General features: G+C 55.2%; 2 protein-coding genes across 14 annotated transcripts in view; one reads left to right on the forward strand and one right to left on the reverse strand.

The window, feature by feature from the left end:
* ADORA1 (adenosine A1 receptor) overlaps window positions 1-7492 on the forward strand; it is a 38567-nt gene extending 31075 nt beyond the window's left edge. For all 10 annotated transcript variants that reach the window (XM_043923404.1, XM_043923405.1, XM_043923414.1 and 7 more), the window contains one exon: window positions 5478-7492. In XM_043923404.1, coding sequence (XP_043779339.1) covers window positions 5478-6117 — 640 coding nt within the window. In that variant the 3' untranslated portion in view covers window positions 6118-7492. The remainder of the gene's footprint in view (window positions 1-5477) is intronic.
* Window positions 7493-7812: 320 nt separating this feature from the next.
* On the reverse strand, window positions 7813-17401 carry MYBPH (myosin binding protein H). 4 transcript variants are annotated; one of them, XM_043923397.1, is made up of 12 exons: window positions 15817-17401; window positions 15569-15703; window positions 14687-14854; window positions 13590-13652; window positions 12201-12289; window positions 11650-11845; window positions 11359-11498; window positions 10639-10798; window positions 9278-9414; window positions 8966-9152; window positions 8591-8641; window positions 7813-8130 (listed from the first exon to the last, which is right to left on the reverse strand). In XM_043923397.1, exons 1-11 carry the CDS (start codon window positions 16043-16045, stop codon window positions 8625-8627), a joined length of 1521 nt encoding a protein of 506 aa, XP_043779332.1. In that variant the 5' UTR covers window positions 16046-17401; the 3' UTR covers window positions 7813-8130; window positions 8591-8624. The 4 variants fall into 4 exon arrangements, with proteins under 4 accessions (XP_043779332.1, XP_043779331.1, XP_043779334.1 ...); XM_043923396.1 differs by having other exon boundaries at window positions 7813-8072; window positions 15817-17399; XM_043923399.1 differs by lacking the exon at window positions 13590-13652 and having other exon boundaries at window positions 7813-8072; window positions 15817-17381.
* Between the last annotated feature and the right edge of the window lie 598 nt (window positions 17402-17999).

Raw genomic sequence — 17999 nt, forward strand, 5'->3', positions numbered from 1 at the left:
GGGAGTTCTTTGTGATAACTACACTCAATTGTTCCTGCTCCAGCTTCACTCCTGAACCATTGGGATCTAACCCAGAACACAGAAATAATTAGGTGTGGGCTAATAATAATAATAACAACTGAGGGCTTTTAATCCCCTCATTAGGAACTGGTAACATAGGTCATGAAGCATCTGCAAAGTCAAAGAGGGGATAGTGAGGTAACTCAGACATTAGCAACAACAAGAAGCTACCCCTAGGCTGAAGGACAAAACAAGGAGGTGGTCCCGAAACCGAAGGGCTGCGGGTGGTTAGTGGAAGCTGGAACCACAGTGGGCGTGCTACTGGGAGGTAGAGCCAAAGAAGCGATGTAACCGCTGCCTGAGACCTGCCTGTGACACAGGAGGGGTGAAAACATCATTCTGTCTCCTCCCTCCAGCAGTCCAATGCCTTCCATGAACCCAGTGACCCAGGACCTTGGGAGATGCAGGCTGCAGGAATGAACCCCCGGTCCCCTGTGACTCAGAGCAGGGCAGGGTTGGCGGGGGAGTGCCCAGCTTGAGGACCAGCACCCCCAGTCTTGTCTGTGCAGGGATGGAGCAGCTTCTCTGAGCATCTTGCTCTGCTGGCCAGTTCTTTGTCCACCAAAGAGTTTTTGAGGATCTGTTTCCCTCCCTTCTCTTTTCTTTGTCAAATGCATCTTTCCTGCCTAGGTCCCCTGGTCTCTTTATCACCTGGTGGCATTCTGAGCATTTCCTGTTCTAAGGAGCTTATTGTTCATGGTCTCGGAGTCTGCCTAAAAGTCATTCCACAGTGGTGTCCCCGAAGAGCCGTCCTGTGACGCTGTAGGCAGGCAGAGGCCAGCCCTCTCTGCAGTCGGGCCTCTAACCCATGAGGAGGGCTCATTCATAATGCAAGGGGCCAATGCAGAGCTCAGGCACACTCATAGCTCCTGCTGGAGTTTAGCTTGAGATGGAAATGCCTCTGCCCTGGGAGACTCTGGGGAGGCTGGTTCTGGCTGGGGAAGCCTCTGCTGGTCTCACTGTGTGTTGGGAACAGGGCTGCTGTGTGTTTTGGAGCCTGGCCGGTGGCCTGGTGGCACGCGCTCATACTGCTCAGAAGAGGCCCCCGTCCTCAACCAATCATGAATGGTCAAATAAGTCATTTTTATTTATCACTGAATAAAATATGGTTGCCGTTGCATAAATCATAAAGACTGAATAAATGGATATATGCATTCATGTGTCCATTTTTACGTGTATTTATTCACGTTGAGGACTTGGGAGAGGAGAAGGGCCCCTGGTGAGAGAGGGGTCAGGCTCAGGGAGGGTGCCACTGTCCCCTCAGTGGTTGGGATCAGAAACCGAGCCTCGGCCTGATGGTGCTCTCTCACTTGGACATCCAAACTCGGCAGCAGGTCCTGTGGGCTCTGCTCCCAACACCTCTGACAGCCGGGAGCTCCTCCCGACCCCCCACCGTCACCTACCCGAGGTCACTGCCTCACCTCTTGCCCTCCTGCATGTAAGTCACTTCAGTCGTGTCCGACTCTTTGCGACCCCATGGGCTGTAGCCCACCAGGCTCCTCTGTCCGTGGGATTCTCCAGGCAAGAGTACTGGAGTGGGTTCCATGCCCTCCAAGGGATCTTCCTGACCCAGGGGTGAAACCACGTCTCTTATGTCTCCTACATTAGCAGGTGAGATCTTTCCCACTGAGCCACCAGAGCATAGGGAACCCCCGCCTGGACAGCGGAAATGGGCCCCCTGTGGTGTTCTTGCTTTCCCGCTGCACAAAACCACTCCACACCGCAGCCCGAGGCATCTTTTAAAAACAGAAATTGGATTATATTTTTCCTTTGCTTTCCCTGCACAAGAACAAAACCTTGAAATCTTTCCTGTGACCTGCCCGGCCCAGGGGGCCGCCCCAGGCCACAACTCTGACTGCCCTGCCCTGAGTCTTGCCCTCACTAGGCTACAGGGGAGGGCAGGGCTCTCCCTGGGCCCTTCAGTGACGCCTCCGAAGGGCTGCCTGCCCTGCGTGCCTGTGGACAGAGCTCCGCATGGTGTTCCAGTGCCTCCATGCTGTTGCTTCCCCTCTGTCTGTGTGAGATTGCACACCAAGGGCAGCCATCTCTCTGCCTAGCTCTCAGCATAGCCCCAGGGGTGATGAGGCCTTAGACCATGACTTGGGGGGGACAAGCCCCACCCCATGTGCACCCCAGAACTTGCAGCCTCTGCTGCTCTTTCCCACGTGTAAGGAGAGGTGAGTTTTTCTCCCAGCCCTGGGAGGTAGCCCTTCCTGCCTCCACCCCACCAAGGTTCTGAATCTAATCCTTTCCCACTACGGAAAAAATAGCAAGAAAAACAGATGAGAACTGATACCCTAGGCTGCAGGGTCTGCTGGGACCTGGTCCTGGAGGAACCCCAGGAAAGCTTTAACCTCAGGGCTCCAGGCAGTTGAGAAGGGGGAGGGGAGGAGGAAAGGGGGGCACCTCTTTAGCCAGAAGCTGCCTCCTTCTTGTCTCCCAGCTGGGACACTGGCAGAATTCACCTCCTCTCTTGGTGGGTCATCACTGCCCAGATGTGGGTCCTGAGCTAGGCAGCCCCTCCTCCAGTCCTCAGGCTGGATGGCAATACCAGAGCTCACCGTGTCTACCCTTCCTTCTCCTGGTAGTACCGCCTGTGGACAGGGTGTAGGCAATCCCATTTTAAAGTTTGTCAGAAAGGGATATTCCCAATCTGCTTATCATCCACAACTAAACAACCCATAGTCAACCTGCAGAGTGGTCGTGGGGATTACCTGAGACATGAATGTGAAACCACTTTATAAATGATACACAGGATGTGAACCATAGAGGTGACAGATTGTGACAGGGGATGCCTGCCTCCATCCTTCCTTCTGCAGCTGCAGCCCCACTTGGCCCTGCTGAGGCTCACCCGAGGGCCCTGCCCCCCACTTGCGACATCTGTGACAGAGTGCCTTTCTCTTTTGTAGAATGATCTGCACTCCTTTAGTCACACCATAGACTCTCCCAGAACTCCTTTCACCATGGGACATGTGGGAAAGCAATTTGAGCTCATCAGAAACAAATCCTGAGCCAGATGATTGCAGACACATTGGGCTACGTTTGCTGAACATCTAGAGATAGCAGGGTTTCCAAGGTGTGTGTGTTTTCAGGGGCTTTGGAGGGGTAGGAGCTCAGGCACAGGAATGTTGGTGGGGTGCTTACAGAGCACTTCACATATATTAACTCCTCTGAAGTAGGGCCCATAGTCTCATTTTACAGAGGAAGAATTGACCTAGTAGGTTGCAGACCTGGGACTCAGATATGGATCTCTGACGCCAAAGTATGCACCAGGCTTGCTATTCTGCTGGGGATTCAAGAGGCGGAAATGGACTTTAGTTACAGCAAGAATGCAAGGATTCAGTTCAGTTCGGTCGCTCAGTCATGTCCAACTCTTTATGACCCCATGGACTGCAGCACTCCAGTCTTCCCTGTCCATCACCAACTCCCAGAGCTTGTTCAAATTCATGTCCATTGAGTCTGTGATGCCATCCAGCCATCTCATCCTCTGTCATCTCCTTCCCCTCCCACCTTCAAGCTTTCCCAGCATCAGGGTCTTTTCAAATGGGTCACTTCTTCCCATCAGATGGCCAAAGTGTTGGAGTTTCAGCTTCAGCATCAGTCCTTCCGATGAACACCCAGGACTGATTTCCTTTAGGATGGATTGGTTGGATCTCCTTGCAGTCCAAGGGACTCTCAAGAGTCTTCTCCAACACCACAGTTCAAAAGCATCAATTCTTCGGTGCTCAGGTTTCTTTCTAGTCCAAGTTCTTTCTCACATCCATATGTGACTACTGGAAAAACCATAGCTTCAGATAGGCACAAGCAATCTGGGCAGCTTTCAAGACTCCTTGGAGCTCTGGGGACACAAGAATACAGAGTAGGGGAGGGGTACCATGCTGTGGAGTTGGAGTCTTCGAAGGGCCTCAGTTTCCCCACTGGAATGATGAGATTGGAAATGAGGTTCCCAAGGTCCTTTCTAGTGCCCAGTTTTTAGATGGGGTGGAAGTGGGTCCAGCTTCTCACATCCCCCAAATCATTCCCTTTTCCACTGCAGTAAAGTCTTCAAGGAGAGGGGGGCTTTGGTCCAAGGTGAGAGAGACCTTAAATATTGCTGTGGAGGAGAAAGCTGCAGATTCTCCAGGCACAGGACAGAAGAAAATGGAGCTAGAAGGAAGCCTCCACCTTCATACCCATGGGCCTCAGTAGCTGTTTACATGTTCAGGAGGCCACTCCATCCATCTCAGAAACGGCATTGGAAAATAACAACTGGGCAAGCTGCTGGCCCAGAGCCAGGCAGGCCCCAGCTTTTGGCACTCACTCCAAGGCCAGTGCGTGGGCCAAGGACATGCCGGCTGCTGGCTGAATTGGTTTAAAGGGAAGCGGGGAGCCCCTCTAGACTGCATCTCCTCAACCTTGGGGACAGCGGTAGAGAGAGGCATGGCCCACGGGCAGCCACGTCCATTTTCTGTGCCATCCTAATGTTTTCATATCTGTGTGTGTTAAGGCCTGAAAAGGGTTGGGGGCTCTGCCCCTTAACATGGTCCTGTTTATTTTCTTCAAAGGACATATCACAACCTGTAGTTGTATTATTTATTTCTTACTTTTATGTTTTCTATTTCTTCACTCAAAATGTGAGCTGCAACAGAGGAAGGGATTCTTTTACTCCCAGCACAGAGACCAATGTGGCACAGAAAGCACTCAAAAAAGGAATGAATGCACCCATGCATGCATACCTGAATTGGAGTCCCTTGCATGCAGTCCTCAGTGACCATCAGTTTTCTTTCTTGAGAATATTTCCCAATTAGTTTGGGGGAGGAGAGCTGGTTCTTGAGATGAACCCTTCAGGAGATAAGCATTGTACAATGACTGAAAAAGGAGGGGAGGTAAGGATGGAGGTGGGGGAGACGGTACAGAGCCATGGGAGGCGGGTGTGGGGGAGCTTTTTATGATAGTGAGTCAGCTGGCCCAAGGGGAGAGGTGGTTTGTTAATCATTTGTTGTGTGGTCAGTAGGAAGCACAGGATAGCCTGCACCCTCCATGTGGCCTCGGGAAGGACACACCTCGCTGTCAAACGGGCCCTCATTCTGATGGTGCTTTTCCACCACATGGGGACTGTCATGAAGCAATGATAAGGTCACCAGTGGTGGTGTGCCAAGTGCATATGAACAATTTTTACTTTGGCAATTTTAGTAAAACTCCTAAAGGAGTTTATCTGTTTATTCTCTTCTAGATTTTTCCCACCCTCAGCAGGCGACGTGAGCCAATGCATTGCAAGTCCTGGCCTAAATTTTAGATCCCAAAGACTTTGCCTTCTAGCCAAAGACATGCACCTCCCCACTTACTGGGCCCTGGCTGGGCAAGCAGCTCCTCTTAGAGACCCCCGGGGCCGGGTGAACCGAGGAGGGGCCCTCACACTCTGCCCTCCTCTCCCTCAGGTACAAGACAGTGGTGACGCCTCGAAGGGCTGTGGTGGCCATCACGGGCTGCTGGGTTCTCTCCTTCGTGGTGGGCCTGACGCCCATGTTCGGCTGGAACAACCTGAGTGTGGTGGAGCGGGACTGGCTGGCCAACGGCAGCGTGGGCGAGCCTGTGATCGAGTGCCAGTTCGAGAAGGTCATCAGCATGGAGTACATGGTCTACTTCAACTTCTTTGTGTGGGTGCTGCCCCCGCTGCTGCTCATGGTCCTCATCTACATGGAGGTCTTCTACCTGATCCGCAAGCAGCTCAACAAGAAGGTGTCGGCCTCCTCTGGAGACCCACAGAAGTACTATGGGAAGGAGCTGAAGATCGCCAAGTCGCTGGCCCTCATCCTCTTCCTCTTTGCCCTCAGCTGGCTGCCCTTGCACATCCTCAACTGCGTCACCCTCTTCTGCCCCTCCTGCCACATGCCCAGGATCCTCATATACATCGCCATCTTCCTCTCACACGGCAACTCGGCCATGAACCCCATCGTCTACGCCTTCCGCATCCAGAAGTTTCGAGTGACCTTCCTTAAGATCTGGAACGACCACTTCCGCTGCCGGCCTGCACCCCCTGTTGACGAGGATCCCCCAGCAGAGAGGCCCGATGACTAGACTCCCCCTCCCGCCCCGCCTTGCCCGTGTCTGGGGCGTCTCAGCCCAGGGCTCCCCTCCCTGCTATCCCACTCGTCTCCCTTGTCTCTCCCTGCTGTGGGCTGTGGGCTGTGGCTGTGACCCGCCCCTCACGGTCCTGGGGGAGGTGTGGGAGGTCAGTCCATGGGGAAAGAACCAGGTAACCTGAGGGAAAGAGGAAAGTGGCTCGTGCTTCCCCATCTGCAAGATCAACCCAAGGCAGCCTGAGCGGGCCTGAGACCCTGAGACTGCCCTGGGACCACATAGGCCAGAAGAGCAAGCTCAACTCCCATAGCAGGCAGGACAGCGGCTTGTCTGACTTAGGTGCTGGGGTTACAGCCCTGGGACCCAGCTTAAGGAGAGAAGCTCCCTACCAAGACGGAGAGAAGGAGAGAAAGAGAGAAAGTGGATGTCCTGGCCTTGTTTTCTCTCCTGTTCTGCAGGAGAAGGTGGCCAGAGCCACTGACAGGCAGGAATCAAGACGCCTTTAGTCCCCACCTCCCACAGCTCTGAGTTCCTGGCCATGACGCTTGCCAGGGTGCCTGCTCTCCTCACCACAGGGATTCCAAGGTTATACTTGCGAGAGGCAGAAAGAACGGGTCCAGAAACAATTTCCAGTATTTGCTTTATTCTCCACTAGTGCTTGGGCCCTGAGTGGGGGCTCCACGCCCCCTGGAGCAAGTGTGGAATAGTAGGTGTGGGCCTCAAACAGCCACAAGGCAGAAGCATTGAGCCCTGATTCTTGCCCTGAGCATCCCAAGTAAGAGAATGAAGTGTCACAGCTTGTCATCTGGGCCACCAGCTCTACCAGCTCCATCAGCCCTCTGTGCTGGGCACCCTCCTAGGTGACACCCCTCTTTGCTGCTTCTGGGCCAAATAGAGAGGGGAACTCCAGACCTGTCAACTCTTGGGAACATGCTGCCTGCCTGGCGAGGAGGCAAACAAGAGAAGGTGAGCTGCCATGGGCACTGTGGGATGAGTGTGACAGGCTGCTCAGGCCGGAGGAGATTCCCCTCCGGAGTGTGTGGACAGGAAAGTCTTACCGGATTTTAAGTACCCTCAGCACCCCTAGCACTTAGCACTACATTCACGGGCTTTGAGGCTCTGTTGCAGAGTCTAGGCCTTTAGACTAGACCTTTCGGGAAGGGTCTACTCCTGGCCCAAACCAAAGCTCCTTATACAGAGGAGTGAGGGGCCAGGTTCTAAGTGTGAACAGCAGCTCCAGGGCTGATTCCAGGCCCTTCCCTCTCTCAGGCGGGATGTCCCCTGGCTCCCAGGGAGGGTCACTTGACTAATAAAAGACTGTCAGCCCTCATGGAGAATGCACCTCACCACTGAGGGAAACAGACAACCTCAACAGAGAGAAATCAGTGGTGGTGTCTGGGGAGAAATGAAGGGAATGGGGAGGGCATGGAGGCGTTTGGAGCAAGAAGGGTTCCAGAGAAGGGTGTGTCTGTTCCTGTAGTTATCCTCTAAGTGCAGCAAACTCTGAATGTGAAACAAGATCCTAAAAGATCTCATATCTGGAAAACCCCCATGAGATCATGGGTCCCCTCCCACTGAACCTTCCTCCTGGTGTCAGAGGTGGAGACTCCCCCATGGGGACATATTCAGCCCACCCTCCTGGGGACACAGTGCCCATCACGCTGACCTCACTGTCACAGAGGCGCTGCACCATAACACCAAACACCTTTATTCAAGTGCTTCCGGCCCAGCATACGACTCTGCAGGAGGGCTCCGATCTTTGCACCTTCCAGGGCTCCTGGTGTCTAGGAAGCCTGTACAGGGGCCTGCTAGGCCCGCTCCCAGTGGAGGGACAGAGGCGAGGCAGGTACCAAGGAGCAAAGCCATCAGCTGTCGCTATGATGTGAAGATCTCGGGCCTCTGAGGCGCTCGACTCTGGGCCTGGCGGCCCTGACCCCTCAGGCCTGCGGCGCCTGGCAGAGAACATTTCACAAGCCCCGCTGTCAGGCAGAGCTGGGCGACGTGCGCCTGCTGAAGAGGTGACATGGGGGAGAACACCTCCCTTCCCGGCCCCCCTCCCCTCAGGCTTTAGACCTGCAGCCCGGGCTCCAGCTCTGCCCCCACAACTCTAGGGTACACCCTCACCCTTCAGAACCTCAGATCCACCTGGGAAGGGCAGTCAGGGCACGGTTGTTTCTGCTACTTTTCTGGCTGAGGAAATTACCCCATGGGGATGCCCTGGCCTGAGGCCATTCAGAGTCAGGACTAGAGCCTGCCCTGTGCCCGTCCCCTGGATGCCCATGCCTTCCAGGCCTTGCCAGCATCACCCTACTGTGCTGGGTCTTCAGAGCACCACCGGGACTGCGCAGGTACCTTGCCTGTGGCTGCAGATTTATGCTCAGAGCTGACTGCCACCCTCCCTTCCTAAGCCCACCCCTGCCCCAGGCCTCCACCCCCAGAAGCAGGAGAGGGGGTGCATGCAGTTACTTACCTTTCTCCTCTTCACAGCTTCCACCAGAGGCTCCTCAGTGTGTGGCTGAGGCTGGGACAGACCTGAAGGTTAGAGCTCAGGGAGGGGGCGGGTGTCTGCTGGGGACCCAAGTGCAGGGTGGGAGACAGTGAGTCTCACACCCTCACCCCAGTGAGCCGTGTGTCTGCGAGGCAGACTCCAGCCCTCCTTTTCCCGCACTGGGCCATCCTCCCTCTTGGAAAGTCCTCCCAAGAGCCTGACCTCTGTCTTTACTACCCTCATCTTGCCTTGATTTTCAGTGCTCAGCCTCATCTAGTCCAGAAGGAGAAAACACGGCTTCTCCTGGTCTCCCATGCATCAGAAGATTCCTAAAAAGCAACCTCTCTCAATCCTCACCTTTCACCTCCAGCCGGCAGTCCACAGACGCCTCCCCCAGCACATTGATGGCCTTGCAGGTGTAAACTCCGGAATCAAAGGGGCTGGGTTTCCGGATCTCTAGGGTGCAGACACCTTGCTCAGAGAGAGCTCGGTATTTGGGATCACCCTGGATGTCCATCTTGTTTTTCATCCAGATGATCTTGGGCTGGGGGAGCAAGGTCAGAGAGAGCTGGGAAGGGTGTGGGCCAGGATGAAGCCCCCGAAAGCCACCTTCAGGCTTAGGCAGAGTTGTCTGGAAAGACTGTGCAGCCCCAGTGCCCCTGCCCTCACCTTGGGTGAAGCTCTGACACTGCAAGAGAGCTGCGTGCTGTAGCCGGGGGTGGAGGTGTGGTCGGCCAGGGGCTGAGTGAAGGAGGGCGCTTCTGAGAAGTCTCGCTCAACAAAGCTTTTGGGTTTGGCAACAACATCTGGTTTCAGGGGAGAAAGAGGGGATGAATTTGAGGTTACAGGAGAAGACCTCTTAAGACTGACCTCATCTGTTTTCCTGAAATAATCACTATAGCTTACACCTAAGTATCCCATTTAATCTACACAGCATTCCTTTGGAAGGATACATTTATCACCCCAGCTAACAGATGGAAAATTAAGACCTTACATGGATGAGGGACTTGCCAATCTCACATAGTGAGTTTGTGGCTTAAGAGGTAGAAGGTCACATGATGATCATGGCTCTTTGAGCAGAGAGCTGGTGGTCTGGAGGAAGATTGAGGGCAGGTGACTATCCATTTCATCCCTGCCTCCACCTCTGGAGCCCCATGGCAGGACCCCAGACTCCTGAGATCTTTGGGAAGCCAGGCACAGCCAACATGCAGGAGCTTAGAGACAGAGTATCTCAGAGAGGCAGAGGAAAGCCAAAACGATGGCTGGGTGAGTCACAGAGGGAGGCAGGGAGGGGAGTGATACTGACTGAGGGTGGAGACTAAAAACCCAGCGAGTCCACATTTTATTTCTCTCTGTCTTTGGAGACTTTACTGGCTTTCTATTTTTAAACAAAAGCTTTTTCTTAATTCTGTGCAACTTAGGCTGGTGTTTAAAAGTGTGCTTTCTGCGGCCCACACAGACTATGTGCTGCCCTTAGGCCCAACGTCCAGGTGACATACAAGGTGACGGGGAGAAAGGACTGGGAATTTCACATTTGACGCAAGAGGACCATGTGTGTATGTAGAAGCAGTAAATACCCATATCTCTGTTGTCCATCTATGTGGTGCTATATTAGGGTTGGGAGTTTGCTTTCAGCAAACTCACCAGTCTACCTAACCACACACACTGTCCTTCAGAGTGGCTCTTGGGACACTGTACCTGAGACCCAGTGACTGCTATGATGTTGGCAGCCATGTGGCATCTTTAGTATAAGTGCAGTCTCCCAAGGGGTGCTGCTCATTTGCGTGGTTTACTCTGATGTGTTTGTTACAATCAATCAACCACATCCATTTCTCACAGTCAGTCTATTAACGTGTGTGTGCGCATAGCGGTGGCCTGGGTGTGGAGAAGCAGCAAAAGTTCTGGCAAGTGGACTCCCGTGAGACGTCACACAGGAAGCGGTGCTGACACTCCAAGGGAAGGGAAGAGATGGGCAGAAGCATCAGCATGGCGATGCCTGGCTTGGTTTCTGGTCTTGGGCCCAGACCCACCTGTCTTTACGATGTGGGCAAGCTCCTTGGTGACGGCTGCTGAGGCGCTGAGTCCACACAGGTTCTCTGAGAAAACTCGGAAGGAGTACGAGTTGCCCACGATGAGGTCGGAGACGGTGCAGGTGGTGGGGTGGTAGCGCTCCAGGACCGTGAACCATCGCTGCAAGAGCCGGCCCCGTCATCCTCACCTCCACACGCCCTCACCCTCCCTGCTCCCCCAGGGCCTCCTCCTCGGAGGGGCTTGCTCCATGTCCCGTCCCTGGGACTTGGAATGCGGAGAAGTAACTCCTGGGAGAAGGTCATCTCTCTGGGAACCTCAGAGAATTCTAGAACCTTACTGGTCAAAGTGTGGCCAGATGACCTGCAAAGTAAGAATCACCTGGGACCTTCAGAGAAGTGTAGGATCTCAGTCCTCACCTCAGACCCACTGAATTAAGACCTGCATTTTAGCAAAATTCCCAGGTAATTCACATGTACATTAATTACATTTCCAGAAGCACTGCTTTAGAGCTTGAAGTGCCCCAGAGAACTGCCCTTGCAGTCTTCAGAAGGAAACTGAAGTCCAGAGATGAAAGAGGTTTGCCAAAACCCACGCAGCGAGTCTGGTTGGCAGTGGGCAGAGCAGCAGTCCTCGGTCCCCGTACCCTCTGCGGGCAGGCCTTCCCCACCGCTCGGCAGCTTCCTCCCCCAGCCCCGCCTCCCTGCTCGAGCAGGCCTCACCCCCGTCTTCTTGTCTGCCTTCTGCACCGTGTAGCCCAGGAGCTCTGTGTTGCCTGTGTCCTGGGGCGGTGTCCACTCGAGGGCAGCGTTGCAGCTCCAGACATCCAGCAGTCTGATGCTGCTGGGGGGTCCAGGTTTCTCTGCAGGACCAGAGAGTGAGGAGGAGGGCTGGGCTCTCGGCAACCCCACCCCCAACACGATCGGGCTCCCATCACTCTCTTGGCCTGACCCTCTTGACCATCAGTCCTGGGGCAGGAGGAACCTCAACCCTTGCCTCCCCTGGTCCCATACCAATCACCAGGATGTTGATGGCTGCCTTGGCCTCCAGGCCTTTCAGCTGCACAGTGAGCTCATAGCAGCCTGAGTCGGAGCGCTGGGCTGAGCGGATGAAGAGGATGGAGTCCTGGTCCCCAGTGCGCACGCTCACCCGCTGGCTGTCCAGGGCATGACCATTGTGGGTCCACAAAGCCTGAGGCCTGGGATTCCCCTGGGAGGGAGGAACTCTCGGAGTGGGAGCAGAAGGTGCCAGGCCCCCACTCCCACCACTCCAGGGTTCTCTGGAGCTGTGCTCAAGGGAGCTGGCCACACTAGCCTTGCCTAGGAAGGGCAGTGGCTAGAGCCAGAGGTGCCCCCAGAGCCTCACTGTCCGCTTGTCCAGCAGGCCCCGGGGCCACCTGTCCTATTTGCCGGCTGGAGAATCAACTGAGTCATGTGCATCTTGATGGGTGGGTCTCAGCAGACCTCCAAGGGAGCCCTGACATTTTCTGGGCTCTTCTGATACACCTCAGGCGGGGCCCTGTATTTCCACCCAAGCGCTTACCCTGGGAGGGAGGCATACCCACCTGGAAGGGGATTTGCAGGTTAATCGACTCTCCCACCTGGCGAATGTAGGTCTGACGAAGGTGGCGGGGAACACGGATCTTGGGGGCCTCTGTATTAGAACCGAAGTTTAGGCTTAGTACAGCAGGGGGGCTGCTGAGAGGCTTCTGCAGCAGGGGACTGGACACAGTGAGGCTGCACCCCACAGGAGGGCTCCTGGGACGCTCTGAGGCTGCCCCCTTGTGGGCAGGGCAAAGCTCACTTCCAAAATTCAAGGGCCAGAATCCCCTGAGGCCCTTGAGGAGTTGAGAGACAGGAGGTTCCAGGAGGGCAGGGCCTCCACGGTGTGAACTGGTAGGCATCCTAGGCACTCCCTTGGTGCCCCAACCCTGCCAGGCTGGGATTTGTCCAGCAGCCCTGGCATTCCTGGACTCCAGATGGGCCCTGCTGGCTCCCTGGTTCCCCCTGGTGGGGAGCGCGTGTGCACCTGTCGCCTGCGTTCCCAGGAAGGGTGCCCAACTCTGTCTCCTTCCTAATGCCTCTGCCTTCAGAGAGGCCCCTCTAAGACCTATTTGCTCATTGCCCTGTCCCCAAACCAGGTGAGAGGACTGGGGTCTTTCCCTTGCTAAAGGGAGCCAGAGCAGGCACACCCCCTTCCTTCTCTTTTCCCTCCCACTACCTTTCAATCTGCAGTTGGGAATTCCTTCCTGACACCTAACTTCCAACCCACGCTCTGGTGGAGAACCACTTTCCCGACCATCGCCTCACTGGGTGCAACCGCTGGAGCTGCTGGGCGTCCCCGGGGAGCTGGAACAGCCCTGCGGCTCTCTGCCTAGGCGGGCGGGGTGGGGTGGCTGAGGCCCCTCCGTGGCAAGCAGGTGGCTGCAGTCGGTTAGTGGCGTGCAGGGCAGGAAGGGAGGAGACAGTGAGAAGGAACACGGTGTCTCTGAGGATTAGCTGTGCAGGCACTTGGCCCTGGGAGCACCAGGGGTGGAATGTTCCAGAGGCAGCTGCAGGGGGCCAGAAATGCTTGGCAGTTCCAGGTGGCTGAAGAGGGACAGCTGAGCAGCTAAGGACTCTAGACAGGGTCCCCACCCTGCCCTGCCCTTGAGAAGGGCCTGGCTGCTCCCTGTTTACTCATGACCTCCTCCTGCTCTCTTCTCTCCAGGAAATCCCCTTCTTTCTTGCCAGAGGAATTTTAATGGAGTAGTGGGTGCTGAGTCTAGCTGACTCCTCCAATGTTAGGCCTTGAGGTTGAGGGTCCTGGCCCCTGCAGGCTCTCAGAGTCCAAGATCCCTGTGCTGTCAGGGAGGGTCCAGGATGCCTGCCAACGCCCCTTTCCCCACCAGGAGGGCTCCCTGCCACTTCCAGGCTAGAATCATACTGAGCTGCCAGACGGGACCATGTCTCACCTAGACTCAAAGGATGGACATGTCCTCTGGTTTTGAAATTCACCAGAAAAGATTGCTTGCCACCTGGTGGGACAGGAATGGTCTTGTGTGGGAGTCAGTTCTGAAACTGCCACTAATAGTCTGGGTGACCTCAAGGGAGTCCTGGGGTGCCTTGGCTTGGATGGACCAGCCGTGACAGTCTATAATTCTGTATTGCTTAGCCCTGTGGTTCCCACATCTCTCAGGCCTTAAAGCTGAAAAGTATTTCCTTGAATCCAAACTTGACTCCCTTTTGCGGCCATGAAGTCCCTCTTTCTGGAGGCCTTGTCCAAAGCTGTGGGGTGCCCCTCTGCCTCTGGGAGATAGGAGGGCAGGACAAGCAGGAAGGTGGAGGAGGCCTCGGGCCACCTGCTGGCCCATGTCTCTTGTCACTCTGGGGCTCTGGGCTGTCCCCAGAGATCTTGGATCAGACCAAATGACTCACTGCCATTAACAGACTGAAACCCGATCAGCCTTGGGAGGGGAGCAAGGGTAGGCTTGAGGCTAATGCACCCTACAAATAGAAATCTTAGCAAGGAGACAGCAGCTGGCCTCCCAGGTTTCCAGTTCAGCACTGGCTTCTGGGGATGGAGAAACTTTCACAGGTCTTTTGCAGGGTGTTCATCTTCTTTCCACTAGGGACGTGGTACAGTAAGAGGCAAACAAAGACTTTTCTCTGTTCCAGAACATTTGGGAGAATCTGGAACCCAGGTCATAGGAAATGAGCAGAAAATGAGCTTCTATGGCTGCTGAAGGGATTATGATTAGATAGGAAGAATGAAATGACTCTAAGTGTTGGGACTCTGAGGCAGGTGACCGGGGCAGTGTGAGCTTTTGTTTCTGGGAGTCGTGAAGCCCTTCCTCCAATGCTTGCAAGCTGGACCACCCAGAAAATTGGCCTCTTTGACCTCCAGAGACTCCTTGCTGCTGAGGAACCTGGAACTTTCTTAAGGCAAGATGGCACTAGCAGGTGGCTTGTGCACGTGAGTGTGGGGAAGCGACTCTACCCCTTGGCCTCCTTTTCTCCGTCCATTAGCTAAGGTGCTTGGGAAGGGCTGGGGAGCAGGGATTGGCTTTACCGATGGTCTCCTGGATGTGGACAAGCTGCTCCAGCACCGCTGGTGGGCCAGCCCCTGCAGAGCTCACTGCAGCCACGCGCACGAAGAACTTGTCACCTACAGCCAGGTTCCGCACAGTCTGCTGGGTCACCATCATGGGCCGGGCATTCACAGGCACCCAGTCCAAGGCTGAGAGGAATGAAGACAGTACAAGGCCCTGGCCCCATGGCCGCGGGCACCCTTTCTCAGTGGGGCTTCCCTTCCCACTGATGGTCTGAGGAAGCTGGCCTCCCTTTCCGGGCCTTATTTTCCTTTTGCTCTCCCTCCTTGACTTCTCATGTGTCAAATGGCATCAGAGACACCTTGTGTCAGAACCCTTGAATGGTGGCCAGAGATGGGGTTGCTGAAGCCCAGACAGGCTTGGACAGGTTCGCCAAGTCACACAGCAAGGCGGGGCCAAAGGCAGGAGCCAGCCTGAACTGGCCTGCTGCGGAAGTGGACAAGATGGCGGCGGACGAGGTGGCGGCATCGGGAGTTTGGCCACAGCCTGGCTCTTTCTCCTCACTGTCCCTTGTTCTAACTTAGCCCTCTCCCTCAGCTTCTCTACAAGCAGGGTCCTCTGAGACTCAGCACCTTCTTAGTTCCTACAGAGGAGAACCCCAGTGTCACCGACCCTTTTATTCTCGTTACGCAGAGGTTTCCTGGAGCTGGAGGACCAGGCACCTGCTGAGGTCCCTTGGATACCCTCCTGCTTTCAGAGATGTGTAGGTGAGCAAGACGCTGTCCGTGAGGCTTAAGCAGACTGCCTCCACTCCCTCTCTGCGTCTCCCTCTGGAGGGCTTGTCCCCACTGCCCCCCAGGCCCACCTCCCCTCCGTACATGAGGGCTTAACCCGGAGCTCACCTCCCTCTCGACGGAGTTCCAGCACATAGCCCTGGAGCCCCAGCCTCCCCAGCCTCTCTGGAGGCTCCCAGCTCACAGTCACGGAGCTCTCACTCACATCCTCCACGGCCAGCAGCAGCGGGGCACTGGGGAAATCTGAGGGAAAAGCGGGGGGTGGGGGTGGTGAAGGGGCTTGCAGCCGAGACCTCGCCCCCCACCGCTCCCTGCCATGACTGCCTCCCCTCTCCGCCCGCCCCAGCTCTCATCACCTTCACGCGGAAGTGCAGGGTCAGTGGCTGTCGGGGCTGCGGGGTCAGGAGGCTGAGGGGCAGACTCCTGTGGCTCAGAAGCCCGCTCTCCCCCTGGAGCCTGCTTCCCGCCAGGAGCCTGCGGAGCTGCCGTGTCTCCAGAGGGCCCTGTGGGGGGCACACGTGCAGACTCAGAGGTGGTCTCCTCCAGACCACAGGCAGGGACCTCCGAGGTGGCTTGTTCTGTCATTGCAGTGCCTGCTGGAGGGTCAAGCTGGAGTGTGCAGGTATTAGCACCGGAGGAGCTGCGCTTCCAGGGTGCCCGGGACTACCTAGGTCCAGTCTTATATAGTCAGGGGGCTGCCCCACCCCCAAGCAAATGTTCCCAGCTGTGGGGTCAGGTCAGGCAGGGGGACTGAAGGGAGAGGGAGGCGCCTAGGCCAGAAATAGATCTGGGGGAGGAACTGCAAGGGTCCCTTGAGGAGCGCACAACCTTGTCCATCATCCCGACTGAATCTTAGAGACAGGGTTCTGGTGCCCAGATGGGAGGAGGGCACAGATCAGTGAGATGGGACGTTGCCAGGAGCCTGTGCCAGGGGTCAGGGCATTGGGAACAAGAGCTTCCATCTGGATAATGAACCCAGATCAGGCTGTGTGTGTTTGGCCTCTGTGGGGCCACTTGTGCTCAGGGCTTCTCGCTTGGGTGCACACAGCCTGAAGCAGCCTTCTCTTAGCACTCCCAACTTTGTTCCTGGGGTCCCACACTCCCCTAGTCTTCACATTCCCTGGGAATTCTCATTTGGGCTGTATGAGGCTGAGGGCCTAGAGAAGGAGGGAACTGAGATGCCCAAAGTGGGCTGGATTGCAGGAAGTCTCCTAGCAATGGGACCCCAGAAAGGGAGTCCAAGGCCCCAGGTTACCCAGCCCCTCAAATTCCTGCTCTGGACCTCAGTTTCCTCATCTGTTACAGAGGGCACTATGACAGTCCCCTAGTCCTTGGGGTGAGATCAAGTCATAAGACAGATCTGGAAGAGATCTTGGAGGAGGACAGCACTCAGAGACTTACAGAGTCCCCGAAGCAGAACATGGCATGGACATTTGCGTGCCACGGGGGAAATGAGGCAGGTGTGGCCAAATTTCTAGTCATTGAGTTATTCATCCAATAAAACATTAAGATTTGTTGCTGGTGGGAGTGTAGATGGGAGCAATCTCTGAAAAAAGTGTGATGGTATCTAGTCAAACTGAAAATGTGTGACCCAGCAGTTGGTCCCGGAAACATGCATGTAAACATTCACAGCAGTATTGTTTATAACATTAAACCTGGAGAACACAGCTCTGCCTCAACAGAGGAATGCATAAATAAGTGGCGTGTATGTGTACCTATAAACCAAAAATGGAATAAAATGAGCAAACTTCAGCTACATGGTTGGTCTAACAGACATAACGGGGAGCAAAAGAAGCTGGGCACAGAGAGTGATGTGACCCTACTCATACTCAATTCAAACACGGGCAGCAACAGCTCTCTTCTTCAAGGGGCATCTCTAGGAGATGAGACCACAAAAGAAGGCAAGGAAGATTAGGATAATGCTTGCCTCTGGGTGGAGGGACAGAGATATGGAGTTTCAGAGGCACAAATGAGGTCTTGTTTCCTGTCCTTGGTAGTAGTTATACAGGCTTTCACTATATAGTAATTCTTTAAATAATAATAAAAAAAAAAAAACATTTTGTGCGCTCTTCAGCATGTATGATATATCCTACCATTTTAAAAACAATGCCTGTGTAATTGATTTCAAGCCATCAGTCGCGTTCACACTCTGCCCCTTCCCCAGGGCTGGGGGCACAGGAATGTGGCCATGTCCCACGGTGGCTGTCCTTGTTGGGAAGGGCAGTGGAGGGCCTCAGGAGCCTCTTGATCCTGCCCTGCTCGGGTGCCCAAGCCCTCTGCTGGGTGAGTCAGAGTCCTGCCGGGCGGGAAGCAGGTCCTGGAGACCGGATCCCCATCCCTGGCCTCTGACTCTGCAGCTATAAGTGAATGTGACTAACACAGCAGGACCCTGAGTCAGCCCTGCAGAGCCTGTCCCAGGATGGGGGAAGGGTGACTGGGGGGAGGTGAAGAGGGGGTTAGCTGCACTGGAGGACTCACAGCTCCTGGGATTTCAGAGCCCCCCGTGTGGTAGGAGGGCCGTGGGCACAGATTGGGAATG

The sequence above is a fragment of the Cervus elaphus genome, chromosome 14 (genome assembly GCF_910594005.1).
Source record: "Cervus elaphus chromosome 14, mCerEla1.1, whole genome shotgun sequence".
Taxonomy (NCBI): domain Eukaryota; kingdom Metazoa; phylum Chordata; class Mammalia; order Artiodactyla; family Cervidae; genus Cervus; species Cervus elaphus.

Excerpts from the sequence above, each read along its gene's own strand:
- MYBPH (XM_043923397.1), bottom strand. The coding sequence starts at position 16,045 with ATGACAGAACAAGCCACCTCGGAGGTCCCTGCCTGTGGTCTGGAGGAG. Across the intron at positions 15,704-15,816 it reads CCCTGCACTTCCGCGTGAAG|ATTTCCCCAGTGCCCCGCTG; the intron begins GTGATGAGAGCT and ends CTTTTCCCTCAG. Across the intron at positions 14,855-15,568 it reads GGAACTCCGTCGAGAGGGAG|CCTTGGACTGGGTGCCTGTG; the intron begins GTGAGCTCCGGG and ends CATTCCTCTCAG.